The sequence below is a fragment of the Streptopelia decaocto genome (assembly GCF_964273445.1).
Source record: "Streptopelia decaocto genome assembly, chromosome: 16".
NCBI classification, from domain to species: domain Eukaryota; kingdom Metazoa; phylum Chordata; class Aves; order Columbiformes; family Columbidae; genus Streptopelia; species Streptopelia decaocto.
In genome coordinates, this window is record NC_138671.1 from 1,043,924 (window position 1) to 1,061,118 (window position 17,195).

The following is a 17,195-nucleotide window of genomic DNA, read 5'->3' on the forward strand; positions in this document are numbered from 1 at the left end:
GGTGCTGGACCTGCCCGGCTCGAAAAGAGCTTCACGGCTCCGCCCACCGGAAGGCACTGCGCACCAATGAGAGTACTAAACGCTGCCGCTCGGCCAGTCATCGGAGCGGAAGGGCGGAGCTTCAGGCGGAAGTGCTTCACAAGACTGACGCCGGCAGCAAAAGGGCGGGAGACAGGAAGTAAACAACCGGCACCTCCGCCAATTAGAGCTGCCTGCGACGGGCAACCAATCAGTGGGGGCTCGAGAGGTGGGTGCCGCCTGTGACCAATCCACTTTTCCAGCAGGCGAAACCAGCCAACCCGAGAAGAGACCGTCCATCAGTACCCAATCAGAGAGCAAACGCGGTTTGATATGCACGCCGCTTGACCTATCGACCAGTCGAAGAGGCGGGCATCCAGCGGCGCCCAATACGAGGGTGCGTCTCTTTGACGAGCGGCGCGGCTGCCCAATCGCGGCCGCCCCCGCCATGGCGGCGTCCGAGCCGTGAGGCGGCGGCGGCGGCCATGTCGGGCCGGGGCGTGTGGCAGCGGGCGCGGGCGCGGCTGCGGCGCTTCCCGGAGCTGCTGGCGGGGTGCGGGGAGCAGGTGCGGCCGGGCGGGCGGGGGCGGCCCGGGGGGCGGGCCCGGTGCTGGGCTCGGTGCTGGGCCCGGTGCTCCGGTTGTCTCGTTCCCCGCAGGCGGCTGCCTACGGGCGGTGCGTGGCGGCGGCGGCGGCCGGGCCGGCGGAGCTGCGGCGGGACCAGTGCGTGCGGGAGTTCCGGGCGCTGCGGGACTGCCTGGCCCGCGCGGTACGTGCGGGGCCCGGGCCGGGCGGGCTCGGGCGGGGCCGGGCTGTGCTGAGGCCGAACCCCGCACCCCGCGGGCGGCTCCGGGCCCGGGCGGTGCTGGACGGGCTGGGAGGAGGGAGCGGGGCTGGAGATGATGGAGCCTGAGGGAGCGGGGGGTCACTGGAGAACAGGAGCTGAGCGGAGACCTTCTGAGCTCTGAGCTGCCTGAAAGGAGCTCGGAGCCGGGGGGGTCGGGCTCTGCCCCCCAGGAACAAGCGACGGGAGCAGAGGAAACGGCCTCAGGTTGCACCAGGGGAGGGTGAGGTTGGATCTGGGAACAATTTCTCCCCCAAAGGGCTGTGGGGCATTGAACAGGCTGCCCAGGGCAGGGCTGGAGTCACCATCCCTGGGGTTGGACAGACGGACACAGGGGCTCTCGGGCAGGGGCAGCGCGGGGGGTTGTGGTTGGAGTGGATGGTCTTGAGGGGCTTTTCCAATAAACCGAATCTGTGATTGTTCGCAGGCGAAGGCGACGCCGCAGTGACCGCGGGGCCGGCTGGACACGCTGCCCTCAAATAAAAACTCAAACCAACCCGGCTTGGCCTTAAATTACACAATGGAGCTGGGGGGAGGGCGGCCACCAGAGCCCCAGAGCCGCCTGTCCCGAGCCCCAACGGCAGCAGGTGTGTGGGTGTGTGTGTGTGGGGGGGTTCCTTCGGGAGCGGAGCGCCTCACACGGAGCAGACGGCGCTGCCGCCCGGGGAGCGCAGCCCGGCGCTGAGGAGCCCTCTCACTGATCTCTCTTAATTTTTTAAAAAGAATTCAGCTCAAAATGCTTCAGGTTGTTTTATTGACCAGCTTGGCCTCCCCTCTGGTCTCTCCCGCCGGTCCCCAGCCGGTGCTGAGGGATGTCAGGAGCGTCTTTGGTCCTTTGTGTTCACACAAACAGCTCAGAATCATGGAACGGGCAGGAAGGGGCGCAGGGCGGCCCCAGGCGGGCGGCGGAGCCGGGCACATCCAGCCCTGGCTCCCGTGCCCTCACACTTTACAAAGGCTGCGAGCGGCTCCGGGGCTGCGGCCGCGTCGCTTGTGCTTCAGACAGCGCAGGAGAAGCTCCCGGGGGGCGCGGGGGTGTCCCCCGGTGCAGAACGGGCACCCGGGTCCACGGCTCATCCTGGGGCTCCGTGTCATTTTAATGAGGAATTAAGACAACATCCTTGGAGCAGCGGAGCCCGGAGCGGGGTGACCGTCCCCATGGTCCCATCCAACACAAACTCCGCGCGGCTCGTTTACCAAAGACACTTGGAGATGCGGATATAAAAACCAGCACAGTGATGAGGTCTGTAGGCTCCGGGCTGGGAAATTTCAGCCGTTCTAGCGAGAGCTTTGGGATTTGATTTCTTACATTCGTGAGTCAGGATGTAAAAACAAACACAAAACAAAGCAACAAGCAGAGGGATGAATCACGGCCTGGGAGCCTGGGGGGAACCGGCGCTCCCAGAGCCGCTCTTCCCCTCCTTGCTCATAAAACACGTTTCCAGGGCAGGGACTGACAGCGACGGGTGTAAAACAAGAGAACAAACGCTGCACCGCGGTGCAGAGCAGAGGTAGGTTCGCCTGAGCCCCCGGTCCCCGCTTCAACCGCTGCTTTTGTTCCCAAATCAGTCGCCTCTTGCAGAAAACTCCGGCTGGTTTGGGGGGAGCCCCCGGCTGAGCTTCGTAAAGCACTTTGAGGGAGTCGCTGAGCCAAGCCCGGGAGGGCGGGACAGCAAAGCTCCGGCTTATTGCTCGTGTGTGGCCAACAAACAGAATCCCTGGGAGTCGAGGCAGCACAACAGCGGCCGTTGTGCCCGTTTAAGGCAGCGTTTCTACTAAACTAGGTTCCTAAACCACAACTATCTCCTAAACACGCAAGACTAACAGCTCCCACTTCAAGAGAAACACCAAAGCGAATGGCTAAGCTGGTTCTCAACGCCTGATTTGATGCTTCTCCAGAACAAAGCTGTTCCTGGGGAGGGATCCCGGGTCCCCCCCGGGGAAGCTGCTCTGGGGAGCCTGGGGACAATCACCTCGGGGACAATCACCTTGGGGACGATCACCTTGGGGACGATCACCTTGGGGACGATCACCTCGGTGCGGAGCGCGGAGCCAAGAGCTGGATGGAAAAGGCAATTCGATACGAACGGGATGTTGAACGAGGTGTCTGAGAGCCGGGCTGGCAGGGAGCCGACGCAGGTGGCGGCCAGGGGAAGGCAGGGGACAGCGGGAGCTTTGTCCCCACAGCCGCCATCTCCTGCGACACACAGGGAGGTGGCACCGTCCCCTGGACGGAGCTCACGGGTCCCGGGAGCTCCCGCGGGTCCCCGCATTGCGTCCAGCAAAGCGCCGCAGCTCCGACCGACCTCCTCCTGAGCCGCGGTGGCTTAAAACCAGCTGGTGAACTCAAACCTTCCCCGCGGAGCTTCCGAGCCCCGCGCCCACGGCCAGAGCCGCAGCCACCCACGGCGCGACCCCTGGCTCACACGCTGCCGCCCGCCCGCGGCAGCTGCTCCATGTGCCGGCTGCGGCCCAGCTGCTGCGCGCCCTCCGCAACCTGCTGCAGCCGCGTCTCCAGCGCGCTCCGCAGGTCGTTCACCTTCACATCTGGGAGGGGGTTCAGGCCAATGAAGACCCCCGCCCCCTGCGCAGCCGCCTCCTCCTCCTCCTCGCGAGGCAGCAGGTCCCGTCTCCTCCGGCGCAGGTCCAGCTCCGCCTGCAGCTTCAGGTCCCGGTTGGGTTTGACATCATCGTCCAGCTGCGGGTCCCCCTGGGCAGCTCCTCTCTCGGGTTTTCGGTCGTTCTCAGGGCCCGGTTTCTTCTCAGCAGTGTTGGCGAGGGCCCCGTCATCGAGCCCCTGCCGGCTCCGCAGCCCCCCTGGCGGCTCCTGCGCCCCCTTCTCCCGAGGAGCCTCTTCCCTGCGCTCCCCCTGGCCGGGCAGGTCCCGCTGCAGGTCGCGCTGCCGCCCGTCAGCGCCCGCCGCCCCCTGCGCCGCAGCCCCCGGCGCGGCCCGCAGGTGCCGCTCGCTCTCTGCCGCGTCCCGCTGCTCCTGCGCGGCTGCCAGGGCGCCGGGCTCCACCTGGCTCAGGGCTTTGGCTTTCAGGTCTGTTCCCGCGTCTCTTTCCAGGCTCTTTTCTGCCAGTCCCTGAACTTTGGCAGCCCCCGGCTGTTCTCTTTGGACGGGAGCTGTAGCCTCTTCCACGGCTTTCATGGAATTCTTCTTCTCGTGGACGTCTCTTCCAGCTTTGGAGTCCTGACCTCCTCCTAAATCCTCTGCCAAGGGTTTCTTTTCTAGGTGGTTTCTGGCCGCTGGAACGTGTTGGGCGTCCCTGTGAACGGGATCCCGGTTCTCCACCGTATTTTTAATGGCTCTGTCGTTCTGCGGCAGCACCTTGCGCTCCTTGGGAGGAACGCCGGGAACGTCGCGGCCCTGCGCGGGCTGCCCCCGTGTCCCCACGGCCCCGCGGCGCTGCCCGCCGGCGCCGGCGCCCTGTCCCGGCGGCTCCCGCGGCTCTTTGCCGAGCGGCTGAGCGGCAGCTTCTTGCTTGGCGCCCGGACCCTCGTCCTCCCTGCTCCCGGGGAGGGGCGCAGCGGGGTCCTGCTGCGCTTCCGCTGCGGAGCAAAAACATAACACGTAAAGGCTTTGTCTTATGACAAGTGGCACGTTTCCTCCTCCTCTCACCACGTTCTGCACCACAGGGGACAGGGGAAGCGATCCCACCATCGTGGAACACGAGGAGAGCCACGGGGGGAGCGTCACCCTGCACTGGGGGACCCAGGGCCAGGCACACGAACTCTGCAGAGCAGCCTCTGCCCCGTGCCGAGGGACTCGGATCTGTCCTGGCCGATTTTACAGCTGCTGAGAGCGCTGATCGGCCCGTGGAGGGGTCACGCTCTTGGGGGTGTCCTTACCTTGCTTCGGCTTCTCCTCCCCTCCCTCCTCCTGCCTCTGCTGGTGGATCTCCTTGTGCTGCTCCTCAATCACCGCCAGCAGCTTCGCCTGCTGGTCCAGCAGCTGCTTGTGCTGCACCTGCTGCTCCTTGATGACCTGCAGCAGCACGGCGTGGTCCAGCAGCTTCGCCGGCCCCGCTTCTAGAAAAGACAAAACACCAACAGAAATAAAACCCAAACTCCATGACTCAAACCTCTCATTAGAAACGACCCGCATGGTGGGATAAACCGACACGGAAACACTGACCCGACACACGAGGTGCCGACGCTGAGCTGGGTCTTTCCAGGGGACAAGTCCTGGGTGACAACCAGAGCGACCAGAGGCTCCTGTGGCCTGTTCTCCCGGCTTAGCCAAGGCAAGGGCTGGCAGGAAGACACCCGCCGAACCATCCTGCCCACGGCCCCGCAGAACAGGGGCAGCCCAGCAGCCCCAGGTCTGCAGGGACACGGCGCTGCCTTTGGACAGAGCCCCAGATGTGCCGAGTCGTATCTGAGAGGGGGAACCGCGTGGCGCTCACCTCCCACCCCAAAAAGCTCCATTCCTTCGAAACGCACCCTGTTCCCAGACACCCCGAAGGAAATAATGTCAAAATTACAGCCTGTAAAATGCCGTTTGAGTTACCGAGGGATGCTGTCCAGGTTAGTCTCCTCCAGCACGCGCTGCCTCCCCGTCCCGCTAATCACCCGCAAGGTGATTAACGAGAAATATTGCCAGTTCCCATGATGGCATCACGAGCCGAGCGCCCCCGCATTCCCCCCCGGGCCGCCAGGGGAACTCCGTCCTTTCCAGAGAGCAACTGACTCCACGAGATCTGTTTATTCTTCGCACTTTGCTCAGAATAAACATCGAAAACAGAAGTCCCTTCTGGTACTGGCTCCCCGAGCCGCCGGGTCCCCGCGGGCACACGCGGCAGGAAGGTTCACACCAAACCAAACGTTTCTCGCCCCAGCTCCACGCACTCGTAACTCCCGTGTCGGTGCAGCTCAACTCGCCCACGCCGACCAACGGAAACGGGGCTCCCGGCTCCCCCTTGGACCGTGGGGAGCGCCGGCATTGCCGGAGCTTCGGCTGCGTTTTAACAGGCGATCTTCACAAAAAACATCTTAAACAGTTATCGAATGAGCGCACTCGAGCTCCCGCGGCCTGGGGCAGCTGCAGCCGGAGCCCCCAACAGCTGTTTGCAGAGAGCACCCCGGGCTCCCCGTCCTCCCCCTCGCGCCCGTGACGCCTTTTCACCCTCCCACCCCGCGCGCCCGGGACGCAGCTCCGCTCGGGGCAGAGCAGCAGAGCGAGCCCAGCGCGGTTTGGGTGACACCCTCACGGGGCAACGGGGCAGCACCCCGGCACGTCCCGCACAGACCGCGCAGGAAAACCCCACGGAAACTCAGGTGCTTTCACCTTCCTTGAAACCTGAAGAGTCGTCACAGTCCCGACCCACCGCTGGCTTTTACACCCAGTGTTCGAAGTCCCGTTGCAACACAGAACGAGAGGCAATAATTAGCAATCCAAGCGGATACCACCAAGCGAAGAGGACGGCGACGCGCTGCCCGGGAGCAGAGCCCACCCGCTGCCACCGCGCAGACGAGCGCAGAGCCCCGGGGGGCACGAAGCGAAGAGCAGAGAGGAGCCCCCAGCCCCCCGGGACACACACTCACCCCCCAGCTTGCTCTCCCCGTCCTGCTGCTGCTGCTCCTGGGGGTTCCGCGGCTCCCGCGGCTCCGCTCGCTCCGGGAGGGGCAGCTCCGGCTTGTCACCTGCGGATGGACAGAGCTCACGGTCAGCGGGGACGCTCCGCGGCAGATGTTCCCGAAACAACTCCGCGTCGCGTTGTCCCCCCCGCCTAAGCCGGCACAGTTTATATTCAACCCGATGACTGCAAGGGAAGTAATAAAAGAAAAAAATATTTAACAATCGTATAGACTCGTGGCAGCGAGCCAGCGCTAACTACCTCCGCCAATTAAAATGCAAGAACAGTTCTAACGAGCTTTTAGACGGGCACTTAGCAATGTGTTACCTGTCAAGATCTGCCGGCTCCGTGTCCCCAGTGAGTTCAGGGACGCACGGGAACAGCACGGCACCTGACATTTAGCAGGCTAGCAAACAACTGTTTGACAGATATTACAGGAGCTGTCAAAGCCACCAGATTCCTCCTTTTCCGCGGCAGCTGCTGACAGGGCTGCGCGCGCTCACGGGCTCGGCTCCCGAATTCACAGGAAACGCTGGGATGGAGGCAGGAACTGCCCGGTCTCCGGGATTCCAGGCCAAAAGGAGTTTGTTCGGACAAGCTTACCAGGGTCTCCTTCCTTCTCCACCGACTTCGCAGCCTCCTCTGCTTTCCTGGGGAGCTGGAGCTTCGATTTCTCCCCGTCACCCGCAGCCTCAGCTTTCATCTCACCGTCGGGCACGGCAGCTCGCGCCTCGGCTTCCAGCGCTGGTTTGTCTGGCTCCAGCTCTTTGTAGGGCAGCCTGCCCTGCCGCGCCATCACCTCCAGCGCGTTCTTCGCATTCTTCCCGGGCTCGGCGGTCCCTCCCCGCGGCTGGTTCTCAGCAATCGCTTCCTTCCCTTGTTTTGGGCCAAGCGCCTCTTTCTGAGGATCCAGCGCCGGCTCGAGCAGACGGTCGTTGGCGGCTCCGGGCACAGCCTTGTTCTCGTCGGACTCCTCGCGCTCCCGCCCCATGTCCACCACCACCTCGTCGTGCGGGACGGGCGGCTCGTGGCGATGAGCCTCCCCCACGGGCAGCGCGATCCCTGCGGGACGACGGGCAGGGTGAGCGGCTGCAAAAGGAGCGGGCAGCGGGTTCACCGCACACCCGGCTGCCCGTCTCAACCTGCCTCCCCTTCCCCACCAGAGGCTGCGTTCCCAACGAGCCTCGAGAGCATCAAATACTAAATCACCTTCAGGGCACAAGGTAACGAGCACAGATCAAGATCTTTACCTGAAATACTCCTGCAGTGTGCACCTCCAGCTCTTCCCCAGAGCCCCCCTTACCCTGATCAGGACGGTCGAGCTGCACTTTCTCCTCCGGCTTCCCTCTGTCCTCCTCTCTCTCGGGAACCTCCATGGGCACCTTGATCTGCGGCTGCTCCATCTCCTCCTTCTCCCCCAGCAGTTTGGGTTTAGCACGGTCATCCTCTGCCGCCTCCACCGCCGGGTTCTGCTCTGCAAAGGCAGGACGGGAGCTGCGGGACGGGAGCTGCGGGACGGGAGCCGCGGGACGGGAGCCGCGGGACGGGAGCTGCCGGAGGCCGCTCGGCAGGGCCGGGGCGGCAGCTCCGTGCTGCACCCGCACCAGCCGGGCAGCGACTTTCCCTCCAGCGCTGGCGCGGAGGGGTTGGGGCTTTTGTTCTGGGCCGCCCGGTTGTTTTCCCTGCGGCGCCTTTGCCGGGAAGGCCAGGCCAGGCCGTGCCGTGCGCCTGCCGCTGCGAGCCGGTGCCGCCAGATGGTAGCAAACCCCCGGCTCCCCGCCGGCCCCTGCGCGGGAGAACCCGGGGGGTCCAGCTGCACCCCCCTCCCCTGCACCAGCTGCGCAGCTGCTCAAACCCTCTTTTATCGTGATTTTTTTCTCCTTTTGGTTCACATCCCCAGCCCTTCGCACACCGAGTGTGACGTGGGGAAACTCCCGGGGGGACAGGGACTCCCCCACCTCTTCAAAGACACATCCCAGTCAAACCAGGGATGGGGTTCAGCGCTGGAGTGGCCCCCACACCCCGCGGGGCGGGAACGGTCCCCCCGGCCCACACAGCGCGAGCAGGGAGCGAGCTCTTCCTCACAAGAGCAGTGGAGGAGGAAATCCAATTGTTTCCCAGCACTGAAGTTGTTCTGCAGATTTTTTTTCCATCTAACGAACTCTTCTGTAACAAAAAAACATTCTCAACTCTTCCCCCGTTTGCCCTCCCCCGAGCGATTTCCTTCGGGGAATTAATTCTATAAACATCTTTCCATCTTCCCCTCCCCCTCCGCAGGGCTGGTGCGATTTATTACAAGATGAACTCATGGGAAAGAAGAGATTGCCACAACTTCAGCTGCGTGGGCCTTACCCAAATTAGGGGGGAAAAAGCCCAACAGAGCGAGTACAAAATCCTGGCCCAGAGGGATCCGCGCCAGAAGGACCCCGCGCCGGCCCAGAAACCTGCACGCTCTGGCAGCCGGTCCGGGGACGTGCGCGGGGCCGCCCGCGGCTCTTCGGTTGGGGAACGATGGTGGGAGGGAAAAACAACTCGGGTTTCATGAGAAACTCGAGGCTGGTGCGCAAGGGTCGCGCTGCCCACGGAGGGCAGGACCCGCCTCCTTCGGGGCGAATGGGATGCGGGAGCCGGTGCCCGGCACTGGCCGCGGGCCCCGGGCAGCGGGAGGGCAGCGCCGGGCTCGGCCGTGGGCGTTCTGGCGCAGCCCCGGCCTCGCAGCAACACACAACGAATTAGTTACTCCATCGGAGGAAAGTTTTTCCGTTAATTGGTTCATGAAGCCGGGCGGGGGCTGCGTTCGCAGGAGACCGCGGAGGAGCCGGAACCACAACCGCGCTCCCACGGCCACGGGAACCGCGAGCCCGGCAGCAAGAGGGGAAAGCAGAGCAGGGAGCGGGGCGGCCGCCCCCCCGAGCGCCAACGAGCGTCAAACCAGAACGGCCCCGGCGGGGGGAGCCGCAGCAGGTGACCCCCCCGCGGGGCGGGACACAACCGCGGGCTGGGGAAACCCGCCGCGCAAAAAGCATCCATCGTCAATCAAGAGGCAGCCGCGTGGTCCCTGTTCTGCAAACAATGCGAGAAAAGAGCAAAACACAAACAAAACACAAACAAAAAATTAAAGTCTCCGCACCATAATAAGACAAAGTTGCCTCCAAGCCATCATTTGCTCAGCAGGAAACAAAATTAAGTTCATCATCAGGGTGTGAATTAACGACCTCTCACGCTGCATGGAAATCTATAAGGGACTATATGTGGTTTGCAGAGAACAATTTTGCTCGGGATGTGTAATAATCGCTCTGTCTCGCCGCCCTCCGGGTCCCTTTGCAGCGCGGTGCGGTACCGCTGCGCCTCGTCGTGCTTTACGAGCGGCCTCGGCCGCCCCAGCGCGCTGAGCGGCTGCAAAGGCCGTTTGGTTTGCGGCGGGGACGCGGCGCCGGGGGCTTCGCTTCGCCTCGGCACGGCCCCGGCTCGCGCCGCTCAAGGGAACCGGGGCTCTTGGCGACCGTCGCCGTGTGCTGTGGTTGCCAACAGCCTCTCCAGGCTGCAATAAAACTTCACCATTAGCAAGCTAAAAGCTTCCCTTCCCCCCCGCCCCTGGTTCGGGTAGCAGCAGCGGTCCCAGAAAGGCATTAAATCCTCCTCACGCGTTTTCCTATCGCTCTCGGCCACCTCAGCGACAACTGCAGCCAAAAGCTGCGTCGCACACGCCGCTGCGGGCGGGGGCGGCCGGAGCGGCCCCCGTGTGTCCCCGAGCCGAGGGGGATCCGGGGAAGGGACCGGGGGACACCGCCCCCCCGGAGCATCGCCCGAGGTTCAGCTTCAGCTTCACTTCAATCACTTCAGCGCAGGGAAACGGAGCAAAATCCACCAGCCCATGCTAATGAAAATGAAGAATAAGTGGGGCAGAGGGACGGGGGCAAATCGCTGTCCCCAAATGTGCCGAGCAGCCCCACGCAGGGCAGGGACGAGCCCCCCTGGGAGCCTGGCGCAGCCCCCTCCCCCTGAAGCGGGTACAGATTCCACAAGGTTATCGAATGGCATCACCAAAATTAGTTCACAGTTGTCTCCCGACGCACCAGCAGTAAAAACGAACCCAAATTACAGGAGGCTGATGGCTCCTTTTCTGTGTCACAGGCGCTATTAAAAGCTCGGGTGCACAAAGCACCGGGGAGAGCCGCGGCGGATCAAGCTGTTCGGCAGCTATTAGCAGCTCCGCATAATCCACGTTTCACAGGCGCCGGGGGCTGCTCGGGCTCGGGACGCCGTGGGGACGCAGCCGGGCAGGGCTCGTTTTTGGGGACAAACACCCAGATACGGCGCAAGACAGAGGAGCCCTCGGCATCGCAGCCAATGCAGCCCCGAGTTTCGCCCGAGTCCCATGTAACACAAACCAGGAGGACACGAGGGACGGATGGAGAAGGGTCCCAGCGCCGGGAAAGGGTGCTCGTGCACAAGGAGCGTGAATCGGGTCTTTGTTACCCGACATTGCACAACGAGAAAGAAAATGAAGCAGCGATGATCAAGTAAGAAGCTGAAAAATATTACAAAATCTTAATCCACCCCATGAGACCCTCTGGGGTGCTTTCAAATACAGAGAGAAATTGCCTAATTAGCTTTTTTTTTTTTTTTAATGGATAATTGCCTTCATGAGCTTTCACAGGCAGCTTAGCAACCTTTTAACACAGGCGCACACGCCGCACGGCGCGGCACAACATCTCTGAAAGGGGTTTTATACCTTTCCCGAAGAGCTGCTGACAGTAAACCTCCAGCAATCCAGGCAGGGGCTGTAATGGGCACTTGGGTGTCGTTAGTAAAAACACTGTTCAGACTCCGCTGGTCAATACATGTTCACATAAAAGGGCAATGTTCTAATATTCATAATCCCAGGGCCCACAGGGCAGGGTTTTAATGAAAGTCTGTACAGTTCTGGTCTCCGCAACATCAAAGAGGCCAATAAAACTCCTCTCACATGCTGACAGGCAAAAGTCAGATGCTGAAGGCAGAACTGGGAAAAGCGGCGGCGCAGCCCCCGGGTCGGGCTCGGCACGGTGGGCGGGGGCGCGGGAAGGGGCCGGGGCTCCCCCGCCCGCCCAGGAGCCGCGCGGTGCTGCCGAGCGCGGAGCCCGGCGCAGCCGCGCGGGGACCGGGGCAGCGGCGCCGGGGGACGGGACGTGGCTGCTGCGGCGCTTCACAGGCTCCTGCCCCTGCAAAACGCGGCGGGTGAGGCCGAGGAGCCGCGGGGGAGGAAGGGCACCATTTCCCACCCCTCATTGCCTTCGAGCCCACAGCCGGCGCAGGCACAGGGCGCGCGGCTCCAAGCTTGGGCGGCTCGCAGCAGCAGCTCCCGCGTCCCCAGCGCCGGCTGCTCCGCAGGGACCTTGTCCCCTTGCTCCGCGCGGCTCCGTCCCAGGGCCACAGCGGAGCCAGCAGCCCCCGCTGCCAACGGGCCCTCGCTGTGCCGGGGCAGCAGAGCCGCGCGGCTCCTCCTGTGGAACGTGGGGCCCGCGGCGCCAAACCCGCCGTCCCGCCAGCGGGAATCGCTCCATCCAGCAGCCACGAGGGGCTCCGGGCGGGCGGGGGGCTCGGCAGGACGGCCGCGGTGCCGCGTGGGATGAGACCAGCGTCCCGCTCCGCCGCCCCGCTTCACGGGGAGAAGAGATTCAGCAAACCCCAGCGGACACCATCTTTTATGGGACTTCTTTTCTATTTTCCCAGTCGCAAGAACATGTGTCATTAGCGACGACTCCTGAAACGAGCAGCTGTTCTTTGGCCATTACTGCTCCAAAATTAACCAAGGCGGAAGAATTCAATCACATCCCCCCTCCCGGCCCTGCTGAGTGCGCTCGATTAAGGGATCAGGAGCATCTTGTGCTCAGGGTTGCCGGGTGTCCCGGGAAGGACGTGCGCCGTGGGTGAACCACGAGCACATGGAAGCCGGCGCTGCCGGGGCCGCGCGGCCCGCGGTGAATGTTATCGGCGGCAGCACCAGCGTCTCGGAGACACTCAAAGCTGCTCAGTGGGAACGCGGCCAACAACCGGGAGGGAGGATAATCTCCAGAAGAGACAAGCCCCTTTCTCGCTTCCGTTCTCAATCTCTGTGAGGATATTTCAAGGCCTCCAAAGAACAAAAAAAAAAAGAGGAAAAGGGGAAAAAAAAGCAGGAGCAGAAGCAAAAATAAAATAAAGGCCCAGGCCATGGCGCGGATGAGGGGCAGCGCGGGGTCAGGAGACACCTGCTCGCCGTGGCCTTGCCGGGCCAGCCTGCAGCTGGGGCCGCGCCGGACCCGCCGTAATTCCATCAACGGCCACAGCAAACAAACAATAAATAACCTGAGCCAGTAAACAAAGCTGAGGCATAATCACAGGCTTTGTCAGAGCTCAAGCCCAATCCAAATTTATATCCTCGCAACCAAAAAAAAAAAAAGTCAGTGCCCATAAATTTACATACCTTTGAGTGCAGTGAATGGCTGCTCTTGGAACGGCGGACAAGGCGCTGGCGGGAGCGGCGGGACCGGCCCCGCCTGGGGACCCGCACCCCGTGCGCAGATGGCCAGCGCGGAGCTGTATTTACCACCCCGACCAGGAGACCGCGCTCTGTCCCCCGGGGAGCCCGGGCCCACAGCAGCTCCCTTCCCAAATGAACCTCCCACGGAGCACCCGGAGCTCACACCGGGCTTTTCCAGGGGGCAAAGCTGCAGCTTTTCTCGGGAAAAGTCCCCAGGATGCTGGGGAGATGCACAGAGCTGCCTGGAAGAGACCCCGCTCCCACCACGCTCCTTTAGAACACGTTTTCCTAAAGAGCTGGAGCTGGGAGCAGGGCCGGGCAGCACGGCTCGAGCACACGTACCTGGGATTTTGAGCGAGTCCTGGTCCATTCTGTGCTCCTCTCCGTCCAGGTGCTCCAAGCCCACGGCTTCCACCTTCACCGGGGCGTCCTCCGTGGCAGACAGGGTGGTGTACGTGCTGATAACCAGGATTCCCAGGCCAATCCACAGGATGATCTGCACAACGCGCCAGAGCTTCGGTTAGCGCAGCAAAACAAACGGCGCAGCAAACGCGGTCTCCAAACAGTTCAAAGCTCAGCGCAGTTACACAAGTCAAACAAGGAGGAGAGAAACTCAAGAAGTGAAAAAGAAAAACCAGTAGCTTTTGGCTGAGGTTCGTGTTTGGGTGTACACACACAGCAAGGAGCTTCAGACGCTGTCGAAAGCTCCTGCACCAGAGGGCTCGACAGCAAAGGGACAGCGTGGAAGGACAGAGGAACGGACGTGGCAGACAGGAGTCCAGCTGCAGAGACGCATTCCCTGGTATTTCCAGCAGCTACACCATGAAATTGGTGAGGACAGAGGTGCCCAACCTGTTTGCAGCCTGGAAAGGTTTCCAGGGAGCTGTTTAAAAGTTGTTTCTGAGAGCAAGAATAAGATGCCCACACACGAGTCCTGGTGGCCAGGGCTCGAGAACCTGAGGAGAATCCTCAGTGATTTCCAGAAACCTGGGACCAGATAGAATAAAAATAGAAAGACAAGATCTGGATCCTGTGGAGGGAAGGGCTCAGGGAATTTCTTTAACTCAAAAAGAAGAGAGTGACCACCACAAAAAAGGAACATTCCTACGGCTTGTTATCTAATGATAAATTGATCTAAAGGAATCTAATTATATGAGCTGTAAGGAAAAAGCCCAACTATCTGCCCTTGACTGTACCCAAACACCCTCTCTGGGAGCGGTACCAACCCATGGGGCGGCTGGAGAAGGACGAGTGAGACGTGGCGCCGCAGCCGAACGCCCGCCCGCTCCTCCCGACCAGCGCAGCCACATTGCGGGACAACACCGACCAGGGAGATCCAATTAAACTCTCATGTATTATCTTTACCTAGTTAATCACTGCAGTTCTGACAGGGAGGGCTTCTCACAGAACCTGGTTTGCTGTGAACGTGTCAATGGTGCTGAACGGCCAGCGGGAGAGCGGCTGCAAGGGTTTGCGCTGACGGCAAAGCGGTGGCACCAACAGCGTCCCCACGAGCTCCTCAGCACAACGGGCCATGGAAGCAGCAGGAGCCACCACGTGCAGAACGGAAAACACGCCTGCAACGCTGGGAAAGTTTGCAGCAAATTGGTATTTATGACACAGCAATTCCCTCCCTGAAACGCCAGGGACTTAACTTATTTCTGCAGCTCTGCATATGGCAGCAAAGGAGCCAAGACGATTCTCCAAACTGCATCTTCTCCCTGCGCCGCTCGGCCCTGCGAATGCCGGCGCTCGCTGGCAGCGCTCGCGGCTGCTCCTCGGCCTCTGCCCGTCCCCGTGCCGGCTGCTGGGCTGGGGACGCCGCTTCTGCCACTGCACATCCAACAGGAACAACTCGCCGGGTGTGCTTCGCCAGGCAGCTCTAGAAAAGTCTCAACCAGCAAAGGAAAGACGCTGCTCCGGCGCGCGATCTCGGTGCTGGGCGGCAGGAACCGTGCGGGCCCTCAGCAGAGCGGCGCAACACCCGGTACTGGGGATCCTGGTTCGGGCTGTGACACCGGCTCACGACGGGACCCCGTCCTGCGGGACTCGTCCTCCTCCTCCTCCCCGCAGATCCTTACCCTGTAGCGTTTACTTCCCGATTCACAAAAAGCAAAACAAGAGGATGCTACCGAGTGTGAGAAAGCCCAGGAGCGGCCCAGAAACACAGGCCAGGGCGGTCAGAGGCTGGGCCCAGGAGGGCCCGTTCCCAGCACAGCCGCGCAGACAGACAGACGCCTTCGGAAGGAAAGGCTGGCGGGACGCGAAGCAGCGCGGGACAGGGGACAAGCAGCGTGGCCAGGGAGCAGGGGCCAGGCCTCAGAGACGCTGCAAAGGAAACAGAAGTAAAATGTGCTGCTGGCCTCGCCGTGTGGGTGCACAAAGAGCAGACATCCTGCCATCCCGCTCGGGCCGGAGGGAGTCGCAGGTCCCCGCGCCGCCCTCGGCCGCAGCTCGGCCGCTTCCTCCCGCACACAATCCGCGGCCCCGCAGAACCGCGCTCGGCGACCGGACAGCTGCTCCGGCCTCTTCCAGAAACAACAGCGCAGAGGAAGAGCGTTTCCACAAAGAGGATCTATTCTGGTGCCACAGGAACCAGGAGCAACGTGGGAGAGAAGGGAACTGTAGGAAACAGCTGAAAACATTAAATGTTTTAAAAGGATTTTTGTTGTTTCTTATCTTAGTGGGGAACCAAGGGCTTGAATGCCTCGGGTTCAAACGCCTTTGATTGTTTAACATTTGGAGTTCATCTGTGAGCTTCCCAGAGCGGCGGGTACGGGCACACGTGGCAGCGCAGGAGCCCGGTGTCCCTCACCTTCGCCCCAGCACCACGTCTCCTCCTCGCCCACCGTGGCAACTGACAGCCAGGATAAATCGGTCCAAATTTGGCTTAATTCTGTTGAGACGCTTCTGTCACGGAAAACCAGGCAGTTTGTGCTCAAGGGACCACTGATCCAGCCTGGCAACTGCAGGAAGGGGAACATGGGGTACACGGACCCAGCGGCTCAAGGAACCAAACACGGGCAGAGGAGCCACCAACCCCCACAGCGTCCGGCTGAACTGCCGAGAGCCTGGAGCAAGGAAAGGGACGGCACTGCAGGGCCAGATCTGCTCCTGCCTTGAAACACAAACCCGAGAGCAGGGACCCTTCTCCAGAAACCCCTCTCAGTGCGGACACAGCAAGGACGGACAAACCCGCAGCAAGGGGCAGGTCAGCCAGGCGAGGGCCTGTTCCCGAGAGCAGCGCTCGGGGCACGGACGGGAAGTTTACGCGGCTGTTTCCTCCGCTGGTCGCTCTCCCTCGGCCGTCCTTCCTCCCAGCAGATAACTCGAACTTTGTACAGAAGCGTCATTAGCTCGGAGCATCTCTAACCACGCCCGAGCCGCCAGCGGGGAGCAAAAATACCAGCATTTGTGTGGAGTGACGACATCCTCCAAACTGTGCTGCTTTGGACACGGAGCGTTTGAGGGACAGAGTCACAGCAAAGGAATGCGGGGCCGCGGTCACCGCCGGCCCCAGCGCCGCTGCACCGGCGGGAAGGTGGCTGGGCGCAGGGAATCTCCTCCACCCGCACAGCGGCGAGACCCGCAGGCACGTCCTGACCCCCCCCGGGACACCCGCGGGCACGTCCTGACCCGCCCCGGGACACCGCAGCCCCGGCCTCCCCGGGAAGGGCCTCTCGGGCCGGCTTGTGTCAACACCGGGAAGTCAACACGTCCCTGTGAGAAGTCAAACACAGTGTTTGCAGACCTCAGCGCGACCTTCGGGGGGCTGTGCCAAACCCGGCTGCTCCCCGCCCCAGGGCGGCAGGACGCGGCCCACACCTCGACAGGAACACGCCTGATGCTCAACCGCAAGAAAGGGAACGCTCTGCCCGGTTCATTCACAGCTCCGCACGCCTGACTTCAAGCTTTTTAACTGCTCTGTTACCTGCTTGTCTTTCCAACACAGCAAACCTCTCAACCAAGGCACCGCAGCTGCCGCCCCAGCCCCGGCCACGATAATTAACAACTCACTGGCAGCGGCTTTTTGCCGGTCAAGCATCTGGCGCTGCCCACATCCCACCCTCTGCAACCCTCCTCACTGCCTTTAGTGCCACTTCCCTGTTCTGTAGACTCAGTTTGCACTTCCCAGCTCAGTAAATCGGAACTTCCCGTCTCGCCAGCCCCGTAAGGTGCCCAACACGGGGCTTCGGTGGCCCAATAAAAGCCGGTTCCCAGCAGCAGCACTGCAAGAGTCGGGATAATT

General features: G+C 62.2%; 3 protein-coding genes across 9 annotated transcripts in view; 1 reads left to right on the top strand and 2 right to left on the bottom strand.

Moving 5' to 3' along the window:
• The window catches only part of TEPSIN (TEPSIN adaptor related protein complex 4 accessory protein), a 4,701-nt gene extending 4,552 nt beyond the window's left edge, over positions 1–149 (bottom strand). For all 3 annotated transcript variants that reach the window (XM_082066754.1, XM_082066753.1, XM_082066751.1), the window contains exon 1: positions 11–149. The gene's annotated coding sequence lies outside the window, so the exon portion shown is untranslated. The remainder of the gene's footprint in view (positions 1–10) is intronic.
• Positions 42–1,591, top strand: NDUFAF8 (NADH:ubiquinone oxidoreductase complex assembly factor 8). 3 transcript variants are annotated; one of them, XM_082066756.1, is made up of 4 exons: positions 42–178; positions 285–415; positions 677–787; positions 1,290–1,591. In XM_082066756.1, exons 1-4 carry the CDS (start codon positions 67–69, stop codon positions 1,308–1,310), a joined length of 375 nt encoding a protein of 124 aa, XP_081922882.1. In that variant the 5' UTR covers positions 42–66; the 3' UTR covers positions 1,311–1,591. The 3 variants fall into 3 exon arrangements, with proteins under 3 accessions (XP_081922882.1, XP_081922881.1, XP_081922883.1); XM_082066755.1 differs by having other exon boundaries at positions 53–178; positions 282–415; XM_082066757.1 differs by lacking the exons at positions 42–178; positions 285–415 and adding an exon at positions 435–584.
• Positions 1,592–1,597: 6 nt separating this feature from the next.
• SLC38A10 (solute carrier family 38 member 10) overlaps positions 1,598–17,195 on the bottom strand; it is a 33,403-nt gene continuing 17,805 nt past the window's right edge. For 2 of the 3 annotated variants that reach the window (XR_014185497.1, XR_014185498.1), the window contains 7 exons: positions 13,289–13,442; positions 7,745–7,915; positions 7,045–7,503; positions 6,410–6,508; positions 4,715–4,894; positions 2,881–4,414; positions 1,598–2,850 (listed from right to left, as the gene is read on the bottom strand). Coding sequence is in view for 1 of the 3 variants with exons in the window: in XM_082066750.1 (XP_081922876.1) it covers positions 3,285–4,414; positions 4,715–4,894; positions 6,410–6,508; positions 7,045–7,503; positions 7,745–7,915; positions 13,289–13,442 (2,193 nt within the window). In the remaining 2 variants the exon portion in view is untranslated. Of the gene's footprint in view, positions 4,415–4,714; positions 4,895–6,409; positions 6,509–7,044; positions 7,504–7,744; positions 7,916–13,288; positions 13,443–17,195 lie in introns of all 3 variants that reach the window. The other variant, XM_082066750.1, reaches the window with a different exon arrangement.

Excerpts from the sequence above, each read along its gene's own strand:
- NDUFAF8 (XM_082066755.1), top strand. The coding sequence starts at position 67 with ATGAGAGTACTAAACGCTGCCGCTCGGCCAGTCATCGGAGCGGAAGGG. Across the intron at positions 416-676 it reads CAGCGGCGCCCAATACGAGG|GCGGCTGCCTACGGGCGGTG; the intron begins GTGCGTCTCTTT and ends CGTTCCCCGCAG. Across the intron at positions 788-1,289 it reads GGGACTGCCTGGCCCGCGCG|GCGAAGGCGACGCCGCAGTG; the intron begins GTACGTGCGGGG and ends GATTGTTCGCAG.